This window comes from Gadus chalcogrammus, chromosome 4, assembly GCF_026213295.1.
Source record: "Gadus chalcogrammus isolate NIFS_2021 chromosome 4, NIFS_Gcha_1.0, whole genome shotgun sequence".
Classification (NCBI taxonomy): domain Eukaryota; kingdom Metazoa; phylum Chordata; class Actinopteri; order Gadiformes; family Gadidae; genus Gadus; species Gadus chalcogrammus.
This window is the reverse complement of record NC_079415.1, coordinates 36,663,605-36,683,359: the sequence shown is the minus strand read 5'-3', so window position 1 is coordinate 36,683,359 and position 19,755 is coordinate 36,663,605. Positions and strand designations below refer to the sequence as shown.

Below are 19,755 nucleotides of genomic sequence, written 5' to 3'. Positions count from 1 at the left end.
TCTAGGGGGTTCTGATGTGGGCTCTAGGGGGTTCTGATGTGGGTTCTGATGTGGGCTCTAGGGGGCTCTGATGTGGGCTCTGATGTGGGCTCTAGGGGGTTCTAATGTGGGCTCTAGGGGGCTCTGATGTGGGCTCTAGGGGTGTCTAATGTGGGCTCTAGGGGGTTCTGATGTGGGCTCTAGGGGTTTCTAATGTGGGCTCTAGGGGGTTCTGATGTGGGCTCTAGGGGTTTCTAATGTGGGCTCTAGGGGGTTCTGATGTGGGCTCTAGGGAGTTCTGATGTGGGCTCTAGGGGGCTCTGATGTGGGCTCTAGGGGGTTCTAATGTGGGCTCTAGGGGGTTCTAATGTGGGCTCTAGGGCAGGCCTATTCAACTAGCGGCCCGTGGGCCAAATGCGGCCCCTCTTAATTGTTTTCTGGCCCGCAAGAGGTTGCATGCAAAAAATAAATCAAATAAAGGAGAAACATTGTTGAATGCAAATCAGGTGGTGATACTAGCCAGTATCAGTCCCCCACAATCAGGAACTGGCATCACTTATTCTGACAATGTTTGGCTCAACCGATACGTTTGAGTCTAGCTTTCCTCATATGAATGCCATCAGAACAAGGGCACGTTGCTCCATGACCTATGAGAAGCTGCATGAATGTCTCATGATGAGGAAAACAAGGCAGTGCAATCTTTCTCACTGGCTCAAAATGTCTCATATGTACAGTAGTTCTGTTTGGTGATGATTCAAACAACATTGTTTAATTCTAAATACGTGGCCAAAACATGTGAGAACAAAATCTTTCATAATGATACGATTAAAAGTGAAGAAGGAAGGAATGCGTCTTGACAAGTTTATTCCATGTAGTAGTATTATATATATTAAGTTAACACTACTTTAAGTACGATTTATTTGTAGCGATTCATTCACGTAGTTTTACTCTGTGTGGCCCATGGTTTTCCTTTTGGGCCCACTTGTTAAGGAGGTTGAATAGCCCTGCTCTAGGGGGCTCTGATGTGGGCTCTAGGGGGTTCTAATGTGGGCTCTAGGGGGTTCTGATATGGGCTCTAGGGGTTCTAATGTGGGCTCTAGGGGGTTCTGATATGGGCTCTAGGGGTTCTAATGTGGGCTCTGATGTGGTCTCTAGGGAGCTCTGATATGGGCTCTAGGGGGTTCTAATGTGGGCTCTAGGGGGTTCTAATGTGGGCTCTAGGGGGTTCTAATGTGGGCTCTAGGGGGCTCTGATGTGGGCTCTAGGGGGGTTCTAATGTGGGCTCTGATGTGGGCTCTAGGGGGCTCTAATGTGGGCTCTAGGGGGTTCTAATGTGGGCTCTAGGGGGTTCTAATGTGGGCTCTAGGGGGTTCTAATGTGGGCTCCAGGGGGTTCTAATGTGGGCTCTAGGGGTTCTAATGTGGGCTCTGATGTGGGCTCTAGGGATGAGGACCTTGATGCCCTGGCCGCTCAGATCGAGGGTGCTGGCTCCAACAAGGAGCCGGGGAAGGGCAAGAAGAAGAAGAAAGCCCAGAAGAAGGACGACTTTGAGTGAGTTCTGTCTGTCTGTTTACCTGTCTGTCTACCTGTCTGTCTACCAGTATTTTATAACCTGTCTCTCTGTCTTCAGTGAGGAAGAAATCCTGAAGGAGCTGGAAGACCTCACCCTTGAAACCCTCGGAGACCAGGTGAGACAGCATCTCCATGGTAACCAGGTGATAGCTTCTCCATGGTAACCAGGTGAGACTGCATCTCCTCGGTTACCTGGAGACCAGGTTTGACAGCATCTCCATGGTTACCAGGTTAGACAGGACTAACAGGTTGGTTTGTGATGGTGGTTCCCTGGAGAGGAGACCATGTACCGTGTGGACTAGATGTTGAGAACACGTAGACCATGTACCATGGGGACTAGAGGGGTAGACCATGGGGTCTATAGGGGTAGACCATGTACCATGGGGACTAGAGGGGTAGACCATGTACCATGGGGACTAGAGGGGTAGACCATGGGGACTAGAGGGGTAGACCATGGGGACCAGAGGGGTAGACCATGTACCATGGGGACTAGAGGGGTAGACCATGGGGACTAGAGGGGTAGACCATGGGGACCAGAGGGGTAGAACATGGGGACTAGAGGGGTAGACCATGTACCATGGGGACTAGAGGGGTAGACCATGTACCATGGGGACTAGAGGGGTAGACCATGGGGACTAGAGTGGTAGACCATGTACCATGGGGACTAGAGGGGTAGACCATGGGGACTAGAGGGGTAGACCATGTACCATGGGGACTAGAGGGGTAGAACATGGGGACTAGAGGGGTAGACCATGTACCATGGGGACTAGAGGGGTAGACCATGTACCATGGGGACTAGAGGGGTAGACCATGGGGACTAGAGGGGTAGACCATGTACCATGGGGACTAGAGGGGTAGACCATGGGGACTAGAGGGGTAGACCATGTACCATGGGGACTAGAGGGGTAGAACATGGGGACTAGAGGGGTAGACCATGTACCATGGGGACTAGAGGGGTAGACCATGGGGACTAGAGGGGTAGACCATGTACCATGGGGACTAGAGGGGTAGAACATGGGGACTAGAGGGGTAGACCATGTACCATGGGGACTAGAGGGGTAGACCATGTACCATGGGGACTAGAGGGGTAGAACATGGGGACTAGAGGGGTAGACCATGTACCATGGGGACTAGAGGGGTAGACCATGGGGACTAGAGGGGTAGACCATGTACCATGGGGACTAGAGGGGTAGACCATTGGGACTAGAGGGGTAGACCATGTACCATGGGGACTAGAGGGGTAGACCATGGGGACTAGAGGGGTAGACCATGTACCATGGGGACTAGAGGGGTAGAACATGGGGACTAGAGGGGTAGACCATGTACCATGGGGACTAGAGGGGTAGAACATGGGGACTAGAGGGGTAGACCATGTACCATGGGGACTAGAGGGGTAGAACAGGACCTCCAGGTGCCCCTGGTCAATGGGTCTTGTGTTTGTGATTCAACAGAAACGGGAGTCCACAGAAGAAGAGATGTTGGAGCCTCCCAAAGCAGAGAAGAAGAAAACCCGGAAGGGCAAGAAGGGAGGTGTTGGAGAGGAAGAGGAGGAGGAGGAGGATGATGAGGCCAGGAAGACACGCCCCCAGGAGGAAAAGACACAAAAGGTAGGTCTGCAGTAGTAGTATTACGAGAAGTAATATTACCAGGGTAATAGAACTCCGAGTACCTCCAGTACTAAACCAGAATTATAGTACTGGGTATTACAGTTACTCAAGTTATTGTACTCTGAGTACCTCAAGAACTATTAAAGTGTTAGTCCAGTAGATGGGGTGTAACGGTACACAAAAGTCACGGTTCGATACGTACCTCGGTTTTTAAGTCACGGTACGGTACGGTTCATAGTTATATGGGCTCTAGGGGTTCTAATGTGGACTCTGATGTGGGCGACCAGGTCACCATGACAATGTAGTTCATCAACAGAGCTCCACAGAGCAACAGGTCACCATGACGGTCAATCAAGAACCCCCCAGGCACCTCGGATACACGCACACACAATGACACAGGGAGGGGCTTTTATGATTTGTATGAAATCAATCTGTTTATTTCACCAACTGCGCCATTAACATTCAACATCAGAATTATTTCAACGTGGGCTTAGGCAGATGGACCTACATGCGCCGAAAACTGATCGCTAATTATTTATTTTATTTGACTGAACACAGCCTGCAATGCCTGCATGACGGTGAACTAGACACGTCAAAAAAATAACTTCACACATTGTGTCTTTTTACAATTTATTTGTTACCAGCATTCGTAGTGTTGGTCAGCAGAGAAATAGTCCGCCAAAGACGTTGACGTCGCTTAGCAACCGAGGACGCTATTCACCACCGGAAGTTGTAAAGGCCCATGCAAGTCAACGGAGCGTTCACCAGCATTGAGAAGAGCCGTGTAATAAACGATAGGCACGTTCATTATTCGGTTTCTACGTGACTCAGACTATTGGACGATCGTTGCCCATCCCTAGCGTGTGCACGTTAAAGGGATGTACGTAGACACGCAGATCCCTCCATAGCCGGAGAGCATCACATATTTTTTAACTATCCGTCGACGACATGGACCTATTGGTCGACGCAGCGGAGACGGCAAGGGCTGTGATTGGTCCTCCAACAAATTCATTTCCGGAATCATTTCTCCGGTTTGTCTTTGCATCTTAATTACTTTGTACATTGTTTACTTTGCACCTTAAGGACCAATAAAACACCAAATAAGATTTGAAAAGCTTTTGAACCGTGACTGTTCGGTACAAATACGTGTAGCGTTGCATCCCTATCCAGTAGGCAGTCAGGGCCAGGTCTCTGAGGTGTATCAGTAGTATTACAGTATGTTAGTTCTATTACTGTAGTTATACTGTATCAGTAGTATTACAGTATGTTAGTTCTATTACTAGTTATACTGTATCAGTAGTATTACAGTATGTTAGTTATATTACTAGTTATACTGTATCAGTAGTATTACAGTATGTTAGTTATATTACTGTAGTTATACTGTATGAGTAGTATTACAGTATGTTAGTTCTATTACTGTAGTTATACTGTATCAGTAGTATTACAGTATGTTAGTTCTATTACTAGTTATACTGTATCAGTAGTATTACAGTATGTTAGTTCTATTACTAGTTATACTGTATCAGTAGTATTACAGTATTTTAGTTATATTAATAGTTATACTGTATGAGTAGTATTACAGTATGTTAGTTATATTACTAGTTATACTGTATCAGTAGTATTACAGTATGTTAGTTCTATTACTAGTTATACTGTATGAGTAGTATTACAGTATGTTAGTTAAATTACTGTAGTTATACTGTATCAGTAGTATTACAGTATGTTAGTTCTATTACTAGTTATACTGTATGAGTAGTATTACAGTATGTTAGTTCTATTACTAGTTATACTGTATGAGTAGTATTACAGTATGTTAGTTCTATTACTAGTTATACTGTATGAGTAGTATTACAGTATGTTAGTTATATTACTAGTTATACTGTATGAGTAGTATTACAGTATGTTAGTTCTATTACTAGTTATACTGTATGAGTAGTATTACAGTATGTTAGTTATATTACTAGTTATACTGTATGAGTAGTATTACAGTATGTTAGTTATATTACTAGTTATACTGTATGAGTAGTATTACAGTATGTTAGTTCTATTACTAGTTATACTGTTTGAGTAGTATTACAGTATGTTATTACTGCATTAGTATACTCTACTATTACAGGTTTAATCTTTCCCCTCTGCCTCATCAGGCAGCCGGCCTCTCTGACGAAGAAGAGCGGCAGGCAGGAGGAGGAGGAGGGGGTGGTGGAGGAGGAGGGAAGGCCAACCGGAAACCCTCAGCATCAGAGGAGGAAGAGGAGGAGGCCGGAGGACAGGATGAGCAGTCTGAGGAGGAAGAGTCCAACAGGAAAGACAAGAAGAAGAAAGGGAAGGTGTTGAAGGAGGAGGAGGAGGAGCAGGAGGAGCAGGAGGGAGTCAAGATGAAGACAGCAGCGCAGAAGAAGGCAGAGAAGAAAGAGCGGGATAGGAAGAAGAAGGAGGAGGACCGGCTGAAACACAAGAAGGTGAAGGAGAAGGAGGAGGCGGAGCCAAAGAAGACTGAGGCCACACCCACTCCAGCTCAGCCAATCGTGGAAGAGGAACCAGAAGCAGCAGAGCCAATGGGAGAAGGTAAGAGTGAAAGAGTGAAATGCTAGAGTTAGAGGTGAGAGTGGAGTCTCCTTGACCAGAGGCGTCCGATAGCCACCATGTGAACGCTAGATGCTATGTAGCCCCATGCTACATCTCCCCACGCTTCATGCTACCTGTCCCAATGCTACATGCTACATTTCCACACGCTACATGTTCCAATGCTACATGTCACATGCTACATCTCCCCATGCTACCTGTCCCCATGCTACAAGCTACCTGTCCCCATGCTACAAGCTACCTGTCCCCATGCTACAAGCTACCTGTCCCCATGCTACAAGCTACCTGTCCCCATGCTACCTGTCCCCATGCTAAATGTCCCCATGCTACAAGCTACCTGTCCCCATGCTACAAGCTACCTGTCCCCATGCTACATGTCCCCATGCTAAATGTCCCCATGCTACATTTCCCCATGCTACATGTCCCCATGCTACCCTTCCCCATGCTACATGTCCCCATGCTACCCTTCCCCATGCTACATGTCCCCATGCTATATGTCGCCATGCTACCCTTCCCCATGCTACATGCCACCTGTCCCCACTGAGGTCATGTGCTCCCCTGCAGAGGAGACGGAGGGCGTCAAGAAGAAGGACAAGAAGAAGATGAAGGGGGTGAAGGCGGAGAAGGAGGAGAAGAAGAAGGGTCTGAGTAAAGCCACCGTGAAGGCCATGCAGGAGGCGCTCGCGCAGATGAAGGAGGTGCTGTCACCATCTAGTCTCACCAGCTAACCCTAGTGAACCACTTACTACCCCCCACTAACTAATCCTAGTGAACCACTAACTACCCCCCACTAACCCTAGTGAACCACTAACTACCCCCCAATAACTAACCCTAGTGAACCACTAAATAACCCCAACTAACTAACCCTAGTGAATCACTAACTAACCCCCGATAACTAACCCTAGTGAACCACTAACCACCCCCCACCAACTAATCCTAGTGAACCACTAACTACCCCCCAATAACTAACCCTAGTGAATCACTAACTAACCCCAGATAACTAACCCTTGTGAACCACTAGCGCCCACTGAATTACCCTAGTGAACCACTAACTAACCCCCACTAACTAACCCTAGTGAACCACTAACTAACCCCCACTAACTAACCCCAGTGAACCACTAACTAACGACCACTCATTTACCCTAGTGAACCACTAACTAACCCCCACTATCTAACCCTTGTGAACCACTAACTATCTCTTGTGATTGGATGTGTGTTGACAAGGTGGTTGATTGGATGTGTGTTGACAAGGTGGTTGATTGGATGTGAGTTGACGAGGTGGTTGATTGGATGTGAGTTGACGAGGTGGTTGGTTGGATGTGAGTTGACGAGGTGGTTGATTGGATGTGAGTTAATGAGGTGGTTGATTGGATGTGAGTGGGCGAGGTGGTTGATTGGATGTGAGTTAATGAGGGGTTTGGATTTCAGGAGGAAGAGTCGGTCAAGAGGGAGGAAGAGGAGAGAATACGAAAAATGGAACAGATGGAAACACAGAGACTGGAGCAGGTACACACGCCTACTCACACCTACACACACATACACACACGCCTACACGCACACATACACATACACACACACACACGCCTACACATACCAATTCACACACACCAATTCACACACACGCACACATACACACACACCTACATACGCCTACACATACCAATACACACACCTACAAACATACATACACACGTCACACACACACACACACCAATACACACACACACACCTATGCACACGCCTACACATACAAATACACACCTACATACACACACCTACACATACCAATACACACACCTACACATACCAATACACACACACCTACACACACCAATACACACACACAAATACATACACGTGCACATACACACACCTACACATTCACACGCACACACTCAGTCTCAGCCTTGTGTGACCTTTGACCTGTGACCTCCCAGGAGCGAGTGGACCAGGAGAAGAGGGAGAAGAGGAAGCAGAAGGAGAAGGAGAGGAAGGAGCGACTGAAGAAGGAGGGCAAGCTGCTCACCAAGTCCCAGAAGGAGGCGCGGGCCCGCGCTGAGACCACGCTCCGGATGCTGCAGGCCCAAGGTCAGAGCCCCTCAACCAGCCCCTAATCTACCAGCCCCACCCCTCAACCAGCCCCTAATCTACCAGCCCACCCCTCAACCAGCCCCTAATCTACCAGCCCCACCCCTCAACCAGCCCCTAATCTACCAGCCCCACCCCTCAACCAGCCCCTAATCTACCAGCCCACCCCTCAACCAGCCCCTAATCTACCAGCCCACCCCTCAACCAGCCCCTAATCTACCAGCCCACCCCTCAACCAGCCCCTAATCTACCAGCCCACCCCTCAACCAGCCCCTAATCTACCAGCCCACCCCTCAACCAGCCCCTAATCTACCAGCCCCTAATCTACCAGCCCCTAATCTACCAGCCCCACCCCTCAACCAGCCCCTAATCTACCAGCCCACCCCTCAACCAGCCCCTAATCTACCAGCCCCACCCCTCAACCAGCCCCTAATCTACCAGCCCCACCCCTCAACCAGCCCCTAATCTACCAGCCCACCCCTCAACCAGCCCCTAATCTACCAGCCCACCCCTCAACCAGCCCCTAATCTACCAGCCCCTAATCTACCAGCCCCTAATCTACCAGCCCCACCCCTCAACCAGCCCCTAATCTACCAGCCCACCCCTCAACCAGCCCCTAATCTACCAGTCCCACCCCACAACCAGCCCCTAATCTACCAGCCCACCCCTCAACCAGCCCCTAATCTACCAGCCCCACCCCTCAACATGCCCCTAATCTACCAGCCCCACCCCTCAACCAGCCCCTAATCTACCAGCCCCACCCCTCAACATGCCCCTAATCTACCAGCCCACCCCTCAACCAGCCCCTAATCTACCAGCCCCACCCCTCAACCAGCCCCTAATCTACCAGCCCCACCCCTCAACCAGCCCCTAATCAACCAGCCCCTAATCTACCAGCCCGACATCTACCAGCCCGACCCCTCAACCAGTCCGCCGCTGGCGTAGCCTGCTACCAGGAATATAACACTGCTGCTGAGACACAGCAAGTCCCTCAAAATGCAACGCAATGCAAGGTTGTTTTTGTGTGTGTGTGTTCTAGGTGTTGAGGTGCCATGTAAAGACTCCATGCCAAAGAAGAAGCCGGTTTACGGAGACAAGAGGAAGAAGAAACCGACGGCCCAGACGGCCCAGACGGCCCAGACAGAAGGTACACCACCACTCTTCAGCTAGTTAACCTCTTCAGCTAGTTAACCTTTTCAGCTCGTTAACCTCTTCCGCTAGTTAACCTCTTCCGCTAGTTAAGCTCTGACGATGGTCACCATGACGATGTAGTTCATCAACAGAGCTCCACCACAGACCAACAGGTCACCATGACGATGTAGTTCATCAACAGAGCTCCACAGAGCAACAGGTCACCATGACGATGTAGTTCATCAACAGAGCTCCACCACAGACCAACAGGTCACCATGACGATGTAGTTCATCAACAGAGCTCCACAGAGCAACAGGTCACCATGACGATGTAGTTCATCAACAGACCTCCACAGACCAACAGGTCACCATGACGATGTAGTTCATCAACAGAGCTCCACAGACCAACAGGTCACCATGACGATGTAGTTCATCAACAGAGCTCCACAGACCAACAGGTCACCATGACGATGTAGTTCATCAACAGAGCTCCACCACAGACCAACAGGTCACCATGACGATGTAGTTCATCAACAGAGCTCCACAGACCAACAGGTCACCATGACGATGTAGTTCATCAACAGAGCTCCACCACAGACCAACAGGTCACCATGACGATGTAGTTCATCAACAGAGCTCCACCACAGAGCAACAGGTCACCATGACGATGTAGTTCATCAACAGAGCTCCACCACAGACCAACAGGTCACCATGACGATGTAGTTCATCAACAGAGCTCCACAGACCAACAGGTCACCATGACGATGTAGTTCATCAACAGAGCTCCACAGACCAACAGGTCACCATGACGATGTAGTTCATCAACAGAGCTCCACCACAGACCAACAGGTCACCATGACGATGTAGTTCATCAACAGAGCTCCACCACAGACCAACAGGTCACCATGACGATGTAGTTCATCAACAGAGCTCCACAGACCAACAGGTCACCATGACGATGTAGTTCATCAACAGAGCTCCACCACAGACCAACAGGTCACCATGACGATGTAGTTCATCAACAGAGCTCCACCACAGACCAACAGGTCACCATGACGATGTAGTTCATCAACAGAGCTCCACCACAGACCAACAGGTCACCATGACGATGTAGTTCTTCAACAGAGCTCCACAGACCAACAGGTCACCATGACGATGTAGTTCATCAACAGAGCTCCACAGACCAACAGGTCACCATGACGATGTAGTTCATCAACAGAGCTCCGTCACAGACCAACAGGTCACCATGACGATGTAGTTCATCAACAGAGCTCCGTCACAGACCAACAGGTCACCATGACGATGTAGTTCATCAACAGAGCTCCACCACAGAGCAACAGGTCACCATGACGATGTAGTTCATCAACAGAGCTCCACCACAGACCAACAGGTCACCATGACGATGTAGTTCATCAACAGAGCTCCACCACAGACCAACAGGTCACCATGACGATGTAGTTCATCAACAGAGCTCCACCAGACACACGGGTCACCATGACGATGTAGTTCATCAACAGAGCTCCACCACAGACCAACAGGTCACCATGACGATGTAGTTCATCAACAGAGCTCCACAGACCAACAGGTCACCATGACAATGTAGTTCATCAACAGAGCGACAGGTCACCATGACGATGTAGTTCATCAACAGAGCTCCACAGACCAACAGGTCACCATGACGATGTAGTTCATCAACAGAGCTCCACAGACCAACAGGTCACCATGACGATGTAGTTCATCAACAGAGCTCCACAGACCAACAGGTCACCATGACGATGTAGTTCATCAACAGAGCTCCACAGACCAACAGGTCACCATGACGATGTAGTTCATCAACAGAGCTCCACCACAGACCAACAGGTCACCATGACGATGTAGTTCATCAACACAGCTCCACCACAGACCAACAGGTCACCATGACGATGTAGTTCATCAACAGAGCTCCACAGACCAACTGGTCACCATGACGATGTAGTTCCTCTGTCACTGAGAGCCGCTGGTTGATTTGGTCCGTCCGTCTGTCTTTGTCTCAGGGGCCCCTGAGGCTCCGCCCCCTGTGTCCCCCGAGGCCCCCGAGCCCCCCGCCCCGGTGGAGGAGGTCGCCCAACAGCCAGGTGCGGACTGACCCTGACCCCTGACCTCTCTCTGACTGACTCTGACTGTCTGTCTGTCTGTCTGTCTGTCTGTCTCTCTGTCTCTGTCTCTGTCTCTGACTGACTCTCTGTGTGTCTCTCTCTCTCTCTCTCTCTCTCTCTCTCTGACTGACTGACTGTCTGACTCTGTCTGACTGTGTCTGTCTGTCTGTGTCTAGAGGTGAAGGCTGAACCACTGACTGACTCGGTCTGTCTCTCTGACTGACTCGGTCTGTCTCTCTGACTGTCTCTCTGTCTCTAGAGGTGAAGGCTGAACCAGCAGTAGATGACTGGGAGGCCATCGTCAGTGATGAGGAGAAAGGTGAGCATACGACGACGGCTCCATCATGTTAGGGTGAGGAGTGAGGGGAGAGGATGCTCACCGAGTGTGTGTGTGTGTGTGTGTGTGTGTGTGTGTGTGTGTGTGTGCGCGTCAGACCTGAAGAAGGTGCACATCGAAGTGAAGCAGACTCCTCCTCTTCCTCCGCCTGCCAAAGAAGCCAGTGAGGAGGAGGAGGAAGAGGAGGAGAGCGAGGAGGAGGAGGAGGATGAGGAGAAGGAGAAAGGAGGAGGGAAGGACAGCGAGGAGGAGGAGGAGGAGGATAGCAGCGACAGCAGCGAGGAGGAGGACGGCCGCACCAAGGAGGAGCTCCTCTACGACCGCGCTAAGAAGCGCATCGAGGTGCGCTGCCGCCGCCGCCGTGTCACTCTGCCGCGGGCTTCTCTGGACTGAACCCTAACGCTCTGTGATTCCGTGTGTTTCCATAGAAACGACGGGCGGAGAACATGAGGAACGTGGACCTGGAGCGACTGCGGTCTCCGGTGGTCTGTGTCCTTGGGCACGTCGACACCGGCAAGACCAAGATCCTGGACAAGGTGCCGCTAGCTCCTAGCCGATCGCTCCTAGCCGATCGCTCCTAGCCGATAGCTCCTAGCCGATAGCTCCTAGCTGATAGCTCCTAGCCGATAGCACCTTGACGATTGCACCTAGCCTCTATAATGGAGCCTCTGGCACCTAACCACTAGCTCCTAGCCGCGAGCACCTAGCCGATAGCACCTTGCCGCTAGCTCCTAGCCGATAGCTCCTAGCCGCTAGCTCCTAGCCGATAGCTCCTAGCCAATACCACCTAGCGGATAGCACCTAGCCTCTATAATGTAGCCGCTGGCACCTAGCCGCTAGCTCCTAGCCGCGAGCACCTAGCCGATAGCACCTTGCCGCTAGCTCCTAGCTGATGGCACCTAGCTGATAGCACCTAGCCGATATAATGTAGCCGCTGGCACCTAGCCGCTATCTCCTAGCAATGTAATGAACAATAAGTACCGTTGTGTGTGTGTGTGTGTGTGTAGCTGCGTCACACCAACGTGCAGGACGGTGAGGCCGGGGGGATCACTCAGCAGATCGGAGCGACCAACGTCCCGCTGGAGACGATCGTAGAGCAGACCAGGATGGTCAAGAACGTACGTTAAATAGAACCTATAGATAACCTATAGATAGATAACCTATAGATAGATCACCTATAGATAGATAACCTATTGATATATAACCTATGTAAGGGATAATGTATAGAACGCCGGTCATTATCGAGAAAATAAGCCCCGACAGGGCGAACAGGACACCGACCCGCAGCGGAGGTGTCTTGCTTCGCCAGGAAGGGGCTTATTTTACGATAATGACCGGCGAAGTTCTATACATTATCCCGCTTATTACACGGCTACTTGTCAAAACGAAACAATTTATTTACAATGTATTTGTTACCAGCATTCATAGTGTTGATCAGCAGAGAAATAGTCCGCCCAAGACGTTGACGTCGTCGCTTAGCAACCGACAGCGCTTCGGTTGATACATATCCCGCTTATTACATTGACAAGTTACCGGACTACGTGCGGAGTGATACCAAAGGCAAAAAGTCCTTTTGTTTACCTTGACAGCGGTCATTATTCATCCGTTGCCAATGAATTATCAAAAAATAATTCACCGCCGGAAGTTGTGAAGTGCCCATGCAAGTGAGCGGAACGTTGAAAAGACCTGTGTAATAAAGATAGATAACCTATAGATATATAACCTATAGATAGATAACCTATAGACGGATATACTATAGATAACCCATAGATAGATAACCCATAGATAGATAACCTATAGATAGATAACCTATAGATAGATAACCTATAGATAACCCATAGATAGATAACCTATAGATAACCTATAGATGGATAACCTATAGATGGATAACCTATAGATAGATAACCTATAGATAGATAACCCATAGATAGATAACCCATAGATAGATAACCTATAGATAGATAACCTATAGATAGATAACCTATAGATAACCCATAGATAGATAACCTATAGATGGATAACCTATAGATAGATAACCTATAGATAGATAACCTATAGATAACCTAGATAGATAACCTATAGATAGATAACCTATAGATAGATAACCTATAGATAACCTATAGTTAGATAACCTATAGTTAGATAACCTATAGATAGATAACCTATAGATAGATAACCTATAGATAACCTAGATATATAACCTATAGATAGATAACCTATAGATAGATAGATAGCCTATAGATAGATAGATAGCCTATAGATAGATAGATAGCCTATAGATAGATAGCCTATAGATAGATAGCCTATAGATGGATAACCTATAGATAGATAACCTATAGATAGATGGATAACCCATAGATAACCCATAGATAACCTATAGATAACCTATAGATAGATAACCTATAGATAGATAACCTATAGATATATATATATCATATAACCTATAGATATTACATATATATCATATAACCTATAGATATATGAATTTGTTGTACTAGTTAACTGGTCTTTACTAGCTAACTGGTCTTAATGTGTTGTGTACTAGTTAACTGGTCTGATCTAGCTAACTGCTCTTCATGTGTTGTGTACTAGTTAACTGGTCTGTACTAGCTAACTGGTCTTAATGTGTTGTGTACTAGTTAACTGGTCTTTACTAGCTAACTGGTCTTAATGTGTTGTGTACTAGTTAACTGGTCTGATCTAGCTAACTGGTCTTAATGTGTTGTGTACTAGTTAACTGGTCTTCATGTGTTGTGTACTAGTTAACTGGTCTGATCTAGCTAACTGCTCTTCATGTGTTGTGTACTAGTTAACTGGTCTTTACTAGCTAACTGCTCTTCATGTGTTGTGTACTAGTTAACTGGTCTGATCTAGCTAGCTGGTCTTAATGTGTTGTGTACTAGTTAACTGGTCTTAATGTGTTACGTACTAGTTAACTGGTCTGATCTAGCTAACTGCTCTCTTCATGTGTTGTGGTTCCAGTTCGATAAAGACACCATAAAGATTCCTGGTATGCTCATCATCGACACTCCAGGTCACGAGTCCTTCAGGTAATCTCAACCAGCTGGTAGTACAGCTAGTTAACACCTCTTAACTAGCTGGTTTCTTTAGCTCTCCCTGGTCGTCTGTCTGCCGTAACCTGTCTGTGTCTGCTTGTCTGTCTCAGGGTGTCCACGCATCCTTAAAAAGTCTTAAATTCATGTTTCTAAATTTAAGGCCTTGAAAAGTCTTAAATTCGTTCCAAATGTTATATGCTGGTCTTAAATACTGTAACTCAAGGTCTTAAATTTGTCGGGGCATTCTTTTACTCGTGGGACTTTTCAGGAAGGACATGTAGAGAGGCTTCTTTCTTGCTAGCTGCATATATAAACGATTATCTGCGTGCTTGCTAGCTAGTCTGCGACAATGGGTAGGTGAATGAGTCTCATTGAGTGACACACATGCTATGCTTGGGTTATAATACAGCAGGATCCCCCCCTCCATTGCGTGTTTTAGGTCTTGAATTTCATTCAAGGTGGAATTAAAAAGGTCTTAAAAAGTCTTAAATTTGACTTGCTGAAGTAACCTGTCTGTCTCTCCCTGTCTGTCTGCAGTAACCTGTCTGTCTCTCCCTGTCTGTCTGCAGTAACCTGTCTGTCTCACCCTGTCTGTCTGCAGTAACCTGTCTGTCTCTCCCTGTCTGTCTGCAGTAACCTGTCTGTCACCCTGTCTGTCTGCAGTAACCTGTCTGTCACCCTGTCTGTCTGCAGTAACCTGTCTGTCTCTGCCTGTCTGTCTCTGCCTGTCTGTCTGCAGTAACCTGTCTGTCTCTGCCTGTCTGTCTGCAGTAACCTGTCTGTCTCTCCCCGTCTGTCTGCAGTAACCTGTCTGTCTCTCCCTGTTTGTCTGCAGTAACCTGTCTGTCTCACCCTGTCTGTCTGCAGTAACCCGTCTGTCTGCAGTAACCTGTCTGTCTCACCCTGTCTGTCTGCATTAACCTGTCTGTCTCACCCTGTCTGTCTGCAGTAACCTGTCTGTCTCTGCCTGTCTGTCTGCAGTAACCTGTCTGCAGTAACCCGTCTGACTGCAGTAACCCGTCTGTCTCTCCCTGTCTGACTGCAGTAACCCGTCTGTCTCTCCCTGTCTGTCTGCAGTAACCTGTCTGTCTGCAATAACCTGTCTGTCTCTGCCTGTCTGCAGTAACCTGTCTGCAGTAACCTGTCTGACTGCAGTAACCCGTCTGTCTCTCCCTGTCTGTCTGCAGTAACCTGTCTGACTGCAGTAACCCGTCTGTCTCTCCCTGTCTGTCTGCAGTAACCCGTCTGTCTCTCCCTGTCTGTCTGCAGTAACCTGTCTGTCTGCAATAACCTGTCTGTCTCTGCCTGTCTGTCTGCAGTAACCTGTCTGTCTGCAATAACCTGTCTGTCTCTGCCTGTCTGTCTGCAGTTACCTGTCTGTCTGCAGTAACCTGTCTGTCTCTGCCTGTCTGTCTGCAGTGACCCGTCTGTCTCTCCCTGTCTGTCTGCAGTAACCTGTCTGTCTGCAGTAACCCGTCTGTCTCTCCCTGTCTGTCTGCAGTAACCTGTCTGTCTGCAGTAACCTGTCTGTCTGCAGTAACCTGTCTGTCTCAGCCTGCCTGTCTGCAGTAACCTGTCTGTCTCTCCTTGTCTGTCTGCAGTAACCTGTCTGACTGCAGTAACCCGTCTGTCTCTCCCTGTCTGTCTGCAGTAACCCGTCTGTCTCTCCCTGTCTGTCTGCAGTAACCCGTCTGTCTCTCCCTGTCTGCAGTAACCTGTCTGACTGCAGTAACCCGTCTGTCTCTCCCCGTCTGACTGCAGTAACCCGTCTGTCTCTGCCTGTCTGACTGCAGTAACCCGTCTGTCTCTGCCTGTCTGACTGCAGTAACCTGAGGAACCGGGGGTCCTCTCTGTGTGACATTGCCATCTTGGTGGTGGACATCATGCACGGCCTGGAGCCCCAGACCCTGGAGTCCATCAACCTGCTGAAGGAGAAGAAGTGTCCTTTCATCGTAGCCCTCAACAAGGTACCAGGGGCCCCCAGCGCTAGGATCCCTTCATAGGGGCCCTCAACAAGGTACCAGGGGACCCCAGAAGGGGCCCTTAACAAGGTACCAGGGGCCCCCAGAAGGGGCCCTCAACAAGGTACTAGGGGCCCTCACACCCTTCATAGAGGCCCTCAGCACTAGGGGCCCTCAGCACTAGGGGCCCTCAGCACTAGGGGCCCTCAGCACTAGGGGCCCTCACACCGTTCATAGAGGCCCGCAGCACTAGAGGCCCTCAGCACTAGAGGCCCTCGGCACTAGAGGCCCTCGGCACTAGAGGCCCTCAGCACAAGGGGCCCTCGGCACTACAGTGCGGTACTAACGTCCCTTGTAGTTGATCATACGTACTGTATTTGGATGTGAATGTATGACGTGTGTGTGTGTGTGTGTGTGTGTGTGTGTGTGTGTGTGTGTGTGTGTAGGTGGACCGTCTGTATGACTGGAAGAAGAGCCCAGAGACGGACGTGGTCGCCACGTTGAAGAAGCAGAAGAAGAACACCAAGGACGAGTTTGACGAGCGGACCAAGAGCATCGTGTTGGAGTTCGCCGAGCAGGTCACAAGACGCGCCCCTCTGGTCACATGACCGCTGGTTCACCAATCAGACTCTAGAACAGTATCTTGAGAGACTAGTTCTGCTCGGACATTGTGCGTCCTTGCACTTAAAAACAGTATTTAGCATGGTGTAACATCCTACCCTAGCTGTTAGGGCTGTAACGATACGCGTATCGAAACCGAAACCGCGACACTCAAAGCCACGAACCTGTCTCGCGGTGTGAGAAGGCAGAAGCGCGATACGCCCTTTCTAACTCTCTGGTCAAATTGTCGGATTGAGATTTGCTAATAATTGTCTAAATAATAGTCTGCTGACAGCGCCCCCTCCTATCGATGCCGTAAGTCTGCGACGAGATGCCCTCTGTGATGACCGCTCTCCGTGGCTACGGAGGATTGCATTTCTCCACAGCCGTCGAAGTCCTCATGCGTTATGAACGACATTTATCCAGAGTGGGCCAAGCGCGAAAAAAATAGCCTGTGTGATCCTGTCTCTAATGTTTTGTGTGATTTGACCGGCAGTTGGTCTGCTTATAGGTCGTAATGAGGCGGCCACCGATTATTGACAGGATGGGTACTTTATTCTAACGGACTCGTTCGCTTCTTCACTAGACACACACGCTACAGCTCGCTCTCCTCGCTCGTCCACTCACTCGCTGACGTCACTCACACACGCACACTGCCATTCTCGCGCACACACATACGCTACTCGTAACACTATGCCTAGTTATTGCGACGTTCATGTTAGACGTTCATGTTTTTTCCAATCTATTTGAAAGTTAGGCTATTCAACATGTTGCATTCTATACGGCCTGATTATGTCATTATTTAAGCTACATAGCCTAATAAGAAGCGCTAATAAGGATATTTGACTAAACCAACCAAACAGTTCAGGGTTTTTGCCTACCAGCAAAAAGCATCCTCCAACTGCAATCTTTGGTTATTTTTTTTATTAATTTAGCTATACTTTAATAGTATTCTTTCTGTTCTCCCTGTTCAAATCTGTTCAGTATTCCAAATTATTTGTTATTAAATGTTACATTAAGATAATTGGTATATAAGTGTTGTTTGAATAAAATGCTTTTTAAATTTAAAAGAATCGTGGGATGTATCGAACCGTGGGTCAAAAATCGTGATACAAACCGAATCGTGAGTTTGTGTATCGTTACAGCCCTAGTGTTGGCCTACCTGCATGCATCCTCCAACTGCAATCTTTGGTTATTTATTTATTAATTTAGCTATACTTTAGTAGTATTCTTTCTGTTCAAATCAGTTCAGTGTTCCAAATTATTTGTTATTAAATGTTACATTAAGTAAATTGTTATATAAGTCTTAAATATAATGCTTTTTAAATTGAAAAAAATCGTGGGATGTATCGAACCGTGGGTCAAAAATCGTGATACAAACCGAATCGTGAGTTGGTGTATCGTTACAGCCCTACTAGCTATCTGTAGTACCTAGCATGGTGTAGCATCCTACACTAGCTTTCTGTAGTACCTAGCATGGTGTAGCGTCTGACCCTAGCTATCTGTAGTACCTAGCATGGTGTTGCATCCTACCCTAGCTATCTGTAGTACCTAGCATGGTGTAGCATCCTACCCTAGCTATCTGTAGTACCTAGCATGGTGTAGCGTCTGACCCGAGCTATCTGTAGTACCTAGCATGGTGTAGCATCTGACCCTAGCTATCTGTAGTACCTAGCATGGTGTAGCATCCTACCCTAGCTATCTGTAGTACCTAGCATGGTGTAGCATCCTACCCTAGCTATCTGTAGTACCTAGCATGGTGTAGCATCCTACCCTAGCTATCTGTAGTACCTAGCATGGTGTAGCGTCTGACCCTAGCTATCTGTAGTACCTAGCATGGTGTAGCGTCTGACCCTAGCTATCTGTGTGTGTGTGTGTGTGTGTGTAGGGGCTGAACGCCGCCCTGTTCCATGAGAACAAGGACCCCCGTACCTTTGTGTCCATGGTGCCCACGTCGGCCCACAGCGGCGACGGGATGGGGAACCTGATCGGCCTCCTGGTGGAGCTCACCCAGACCATGCTGGCCCGGCGCCTGGCCCACTGCGACGAGCTGCGGGCGCAGGTCATGGAGGTGGGCTAGATCTATAGAGCTAGAGAGAGAGAGCTAGAGAGAGCTAGAGAGAGAGAGCTAGAGAGAGAGAGCTAGAGAGAGAGAGCTAGAGAGAGAGAGCTAGAAAGAGAGAGCTAGAAAGAGAGAGCTAGAAAGAGAGCTAGAGAGAGAGCTAGAGAGAGAGAGCTAGAGAGAGAGAGCTAGAGGGATAGAGCTAGAGATAGAGCTAGAGAGAGAGAGCTAGCGAGAGAGCTAGAGAGAGAGCTAGAGAGAGAGAGCTAGAGAGATAGAGCTAGAGAGAGAGAGCTAGAGAGAGAGAGCTAGCGAGAGAGCTAGAGAGAGAGAGCTAGAGAGAGAGCTAGAGAGATAGAGCTAGAGAGAGAGAGCTAGAGAGATAGAACTATAGAGCTAGAGCTATAGAGAGAACTAGAGCTATAGAGATAGAGCTATAGAGATAGAGCTATAGAGAGAACTAGAGAGCTATAGAGATAGAGCTAGAGCTATAGAGCTAGAGCTATAGAGAGAACTAGAGAGCTATAGAGATAGAGAGCTATAGAGAGACCATCAACATCACCACTATCATGTTGATGGTCCACTAACATGGCGTCGATGGGCCAGCGACATGGCGTCGCTGGCCCACGACATGGCGTCGATGG

General features: G+C 48.5%; 1 protein-coding gene across 1 annotated transcript in view; it reads left to right on the top strand.

Moving 5' to 3' along the window:
• eif5b (eukaryotic translation initiation factor 5B) overlaps positions 1-19,755 on the top strand; it is a 33,951-nt gene that overhangs the window by 1,216 nt on the left and 12,980 nt on the right. Inside the window, exons 2-18 of the mRNA XM_056588209.1 lie at positions 1,423-1,530; positions 1,610-1,667; positions 3,003-3,158; positions 5,303-5,723; positions 6,306-6,439; positions 7,170-7,247; positions 7,679-7,829; positions 8,869-8,976; positions 10,994-11,074; positions 11,355-11,414; positions 11,530-11,774; positions 11,861-11,968; positions 12,440-12,550; positions 14,415-14,482; positions 16,314-16,455; positions 16,896-17,027; positions 18,938-19,120. Coding sequence (XP_056444184.1) covers positions 1,423-1,530; positions 1,610-1,667; positions 3,003-3,158; positions 5,303-5,723; positions 6,306-6,439; positions 7,170-7,247; positions 7,679-7,829; positions 8,869-8,976; positions 10,994-11,074; positions 11,355-11,414; positions 11,530-11,774; positions 11,861-11,968; positions 12,440-12,550; positions 14,415-14,482; positions 16,314-16,455; positions 16,896-17,027; positions 18,938-19,120 — 2,344 coding nt within the window. The remainder of the gene's footprint in view (positions 1-1,422; positions 1,531-1,609; positions 1,668-3,002; positions 3,159-5,302; positions 5,724-6,305; positions 6,440-7,169; positions 7,248-7,678; positions 7,830-8,868; positions 8,977-10,993; positions 11,075-11,354; positions 11,415-11,529; positions 11,775-11,860; positions 11,969-12,439; positions 12,551-14,414; positions 14,483-16,313; positions 16,456-16,895; positions 17,028-18,937; positions 19,121-19,755) is intronic.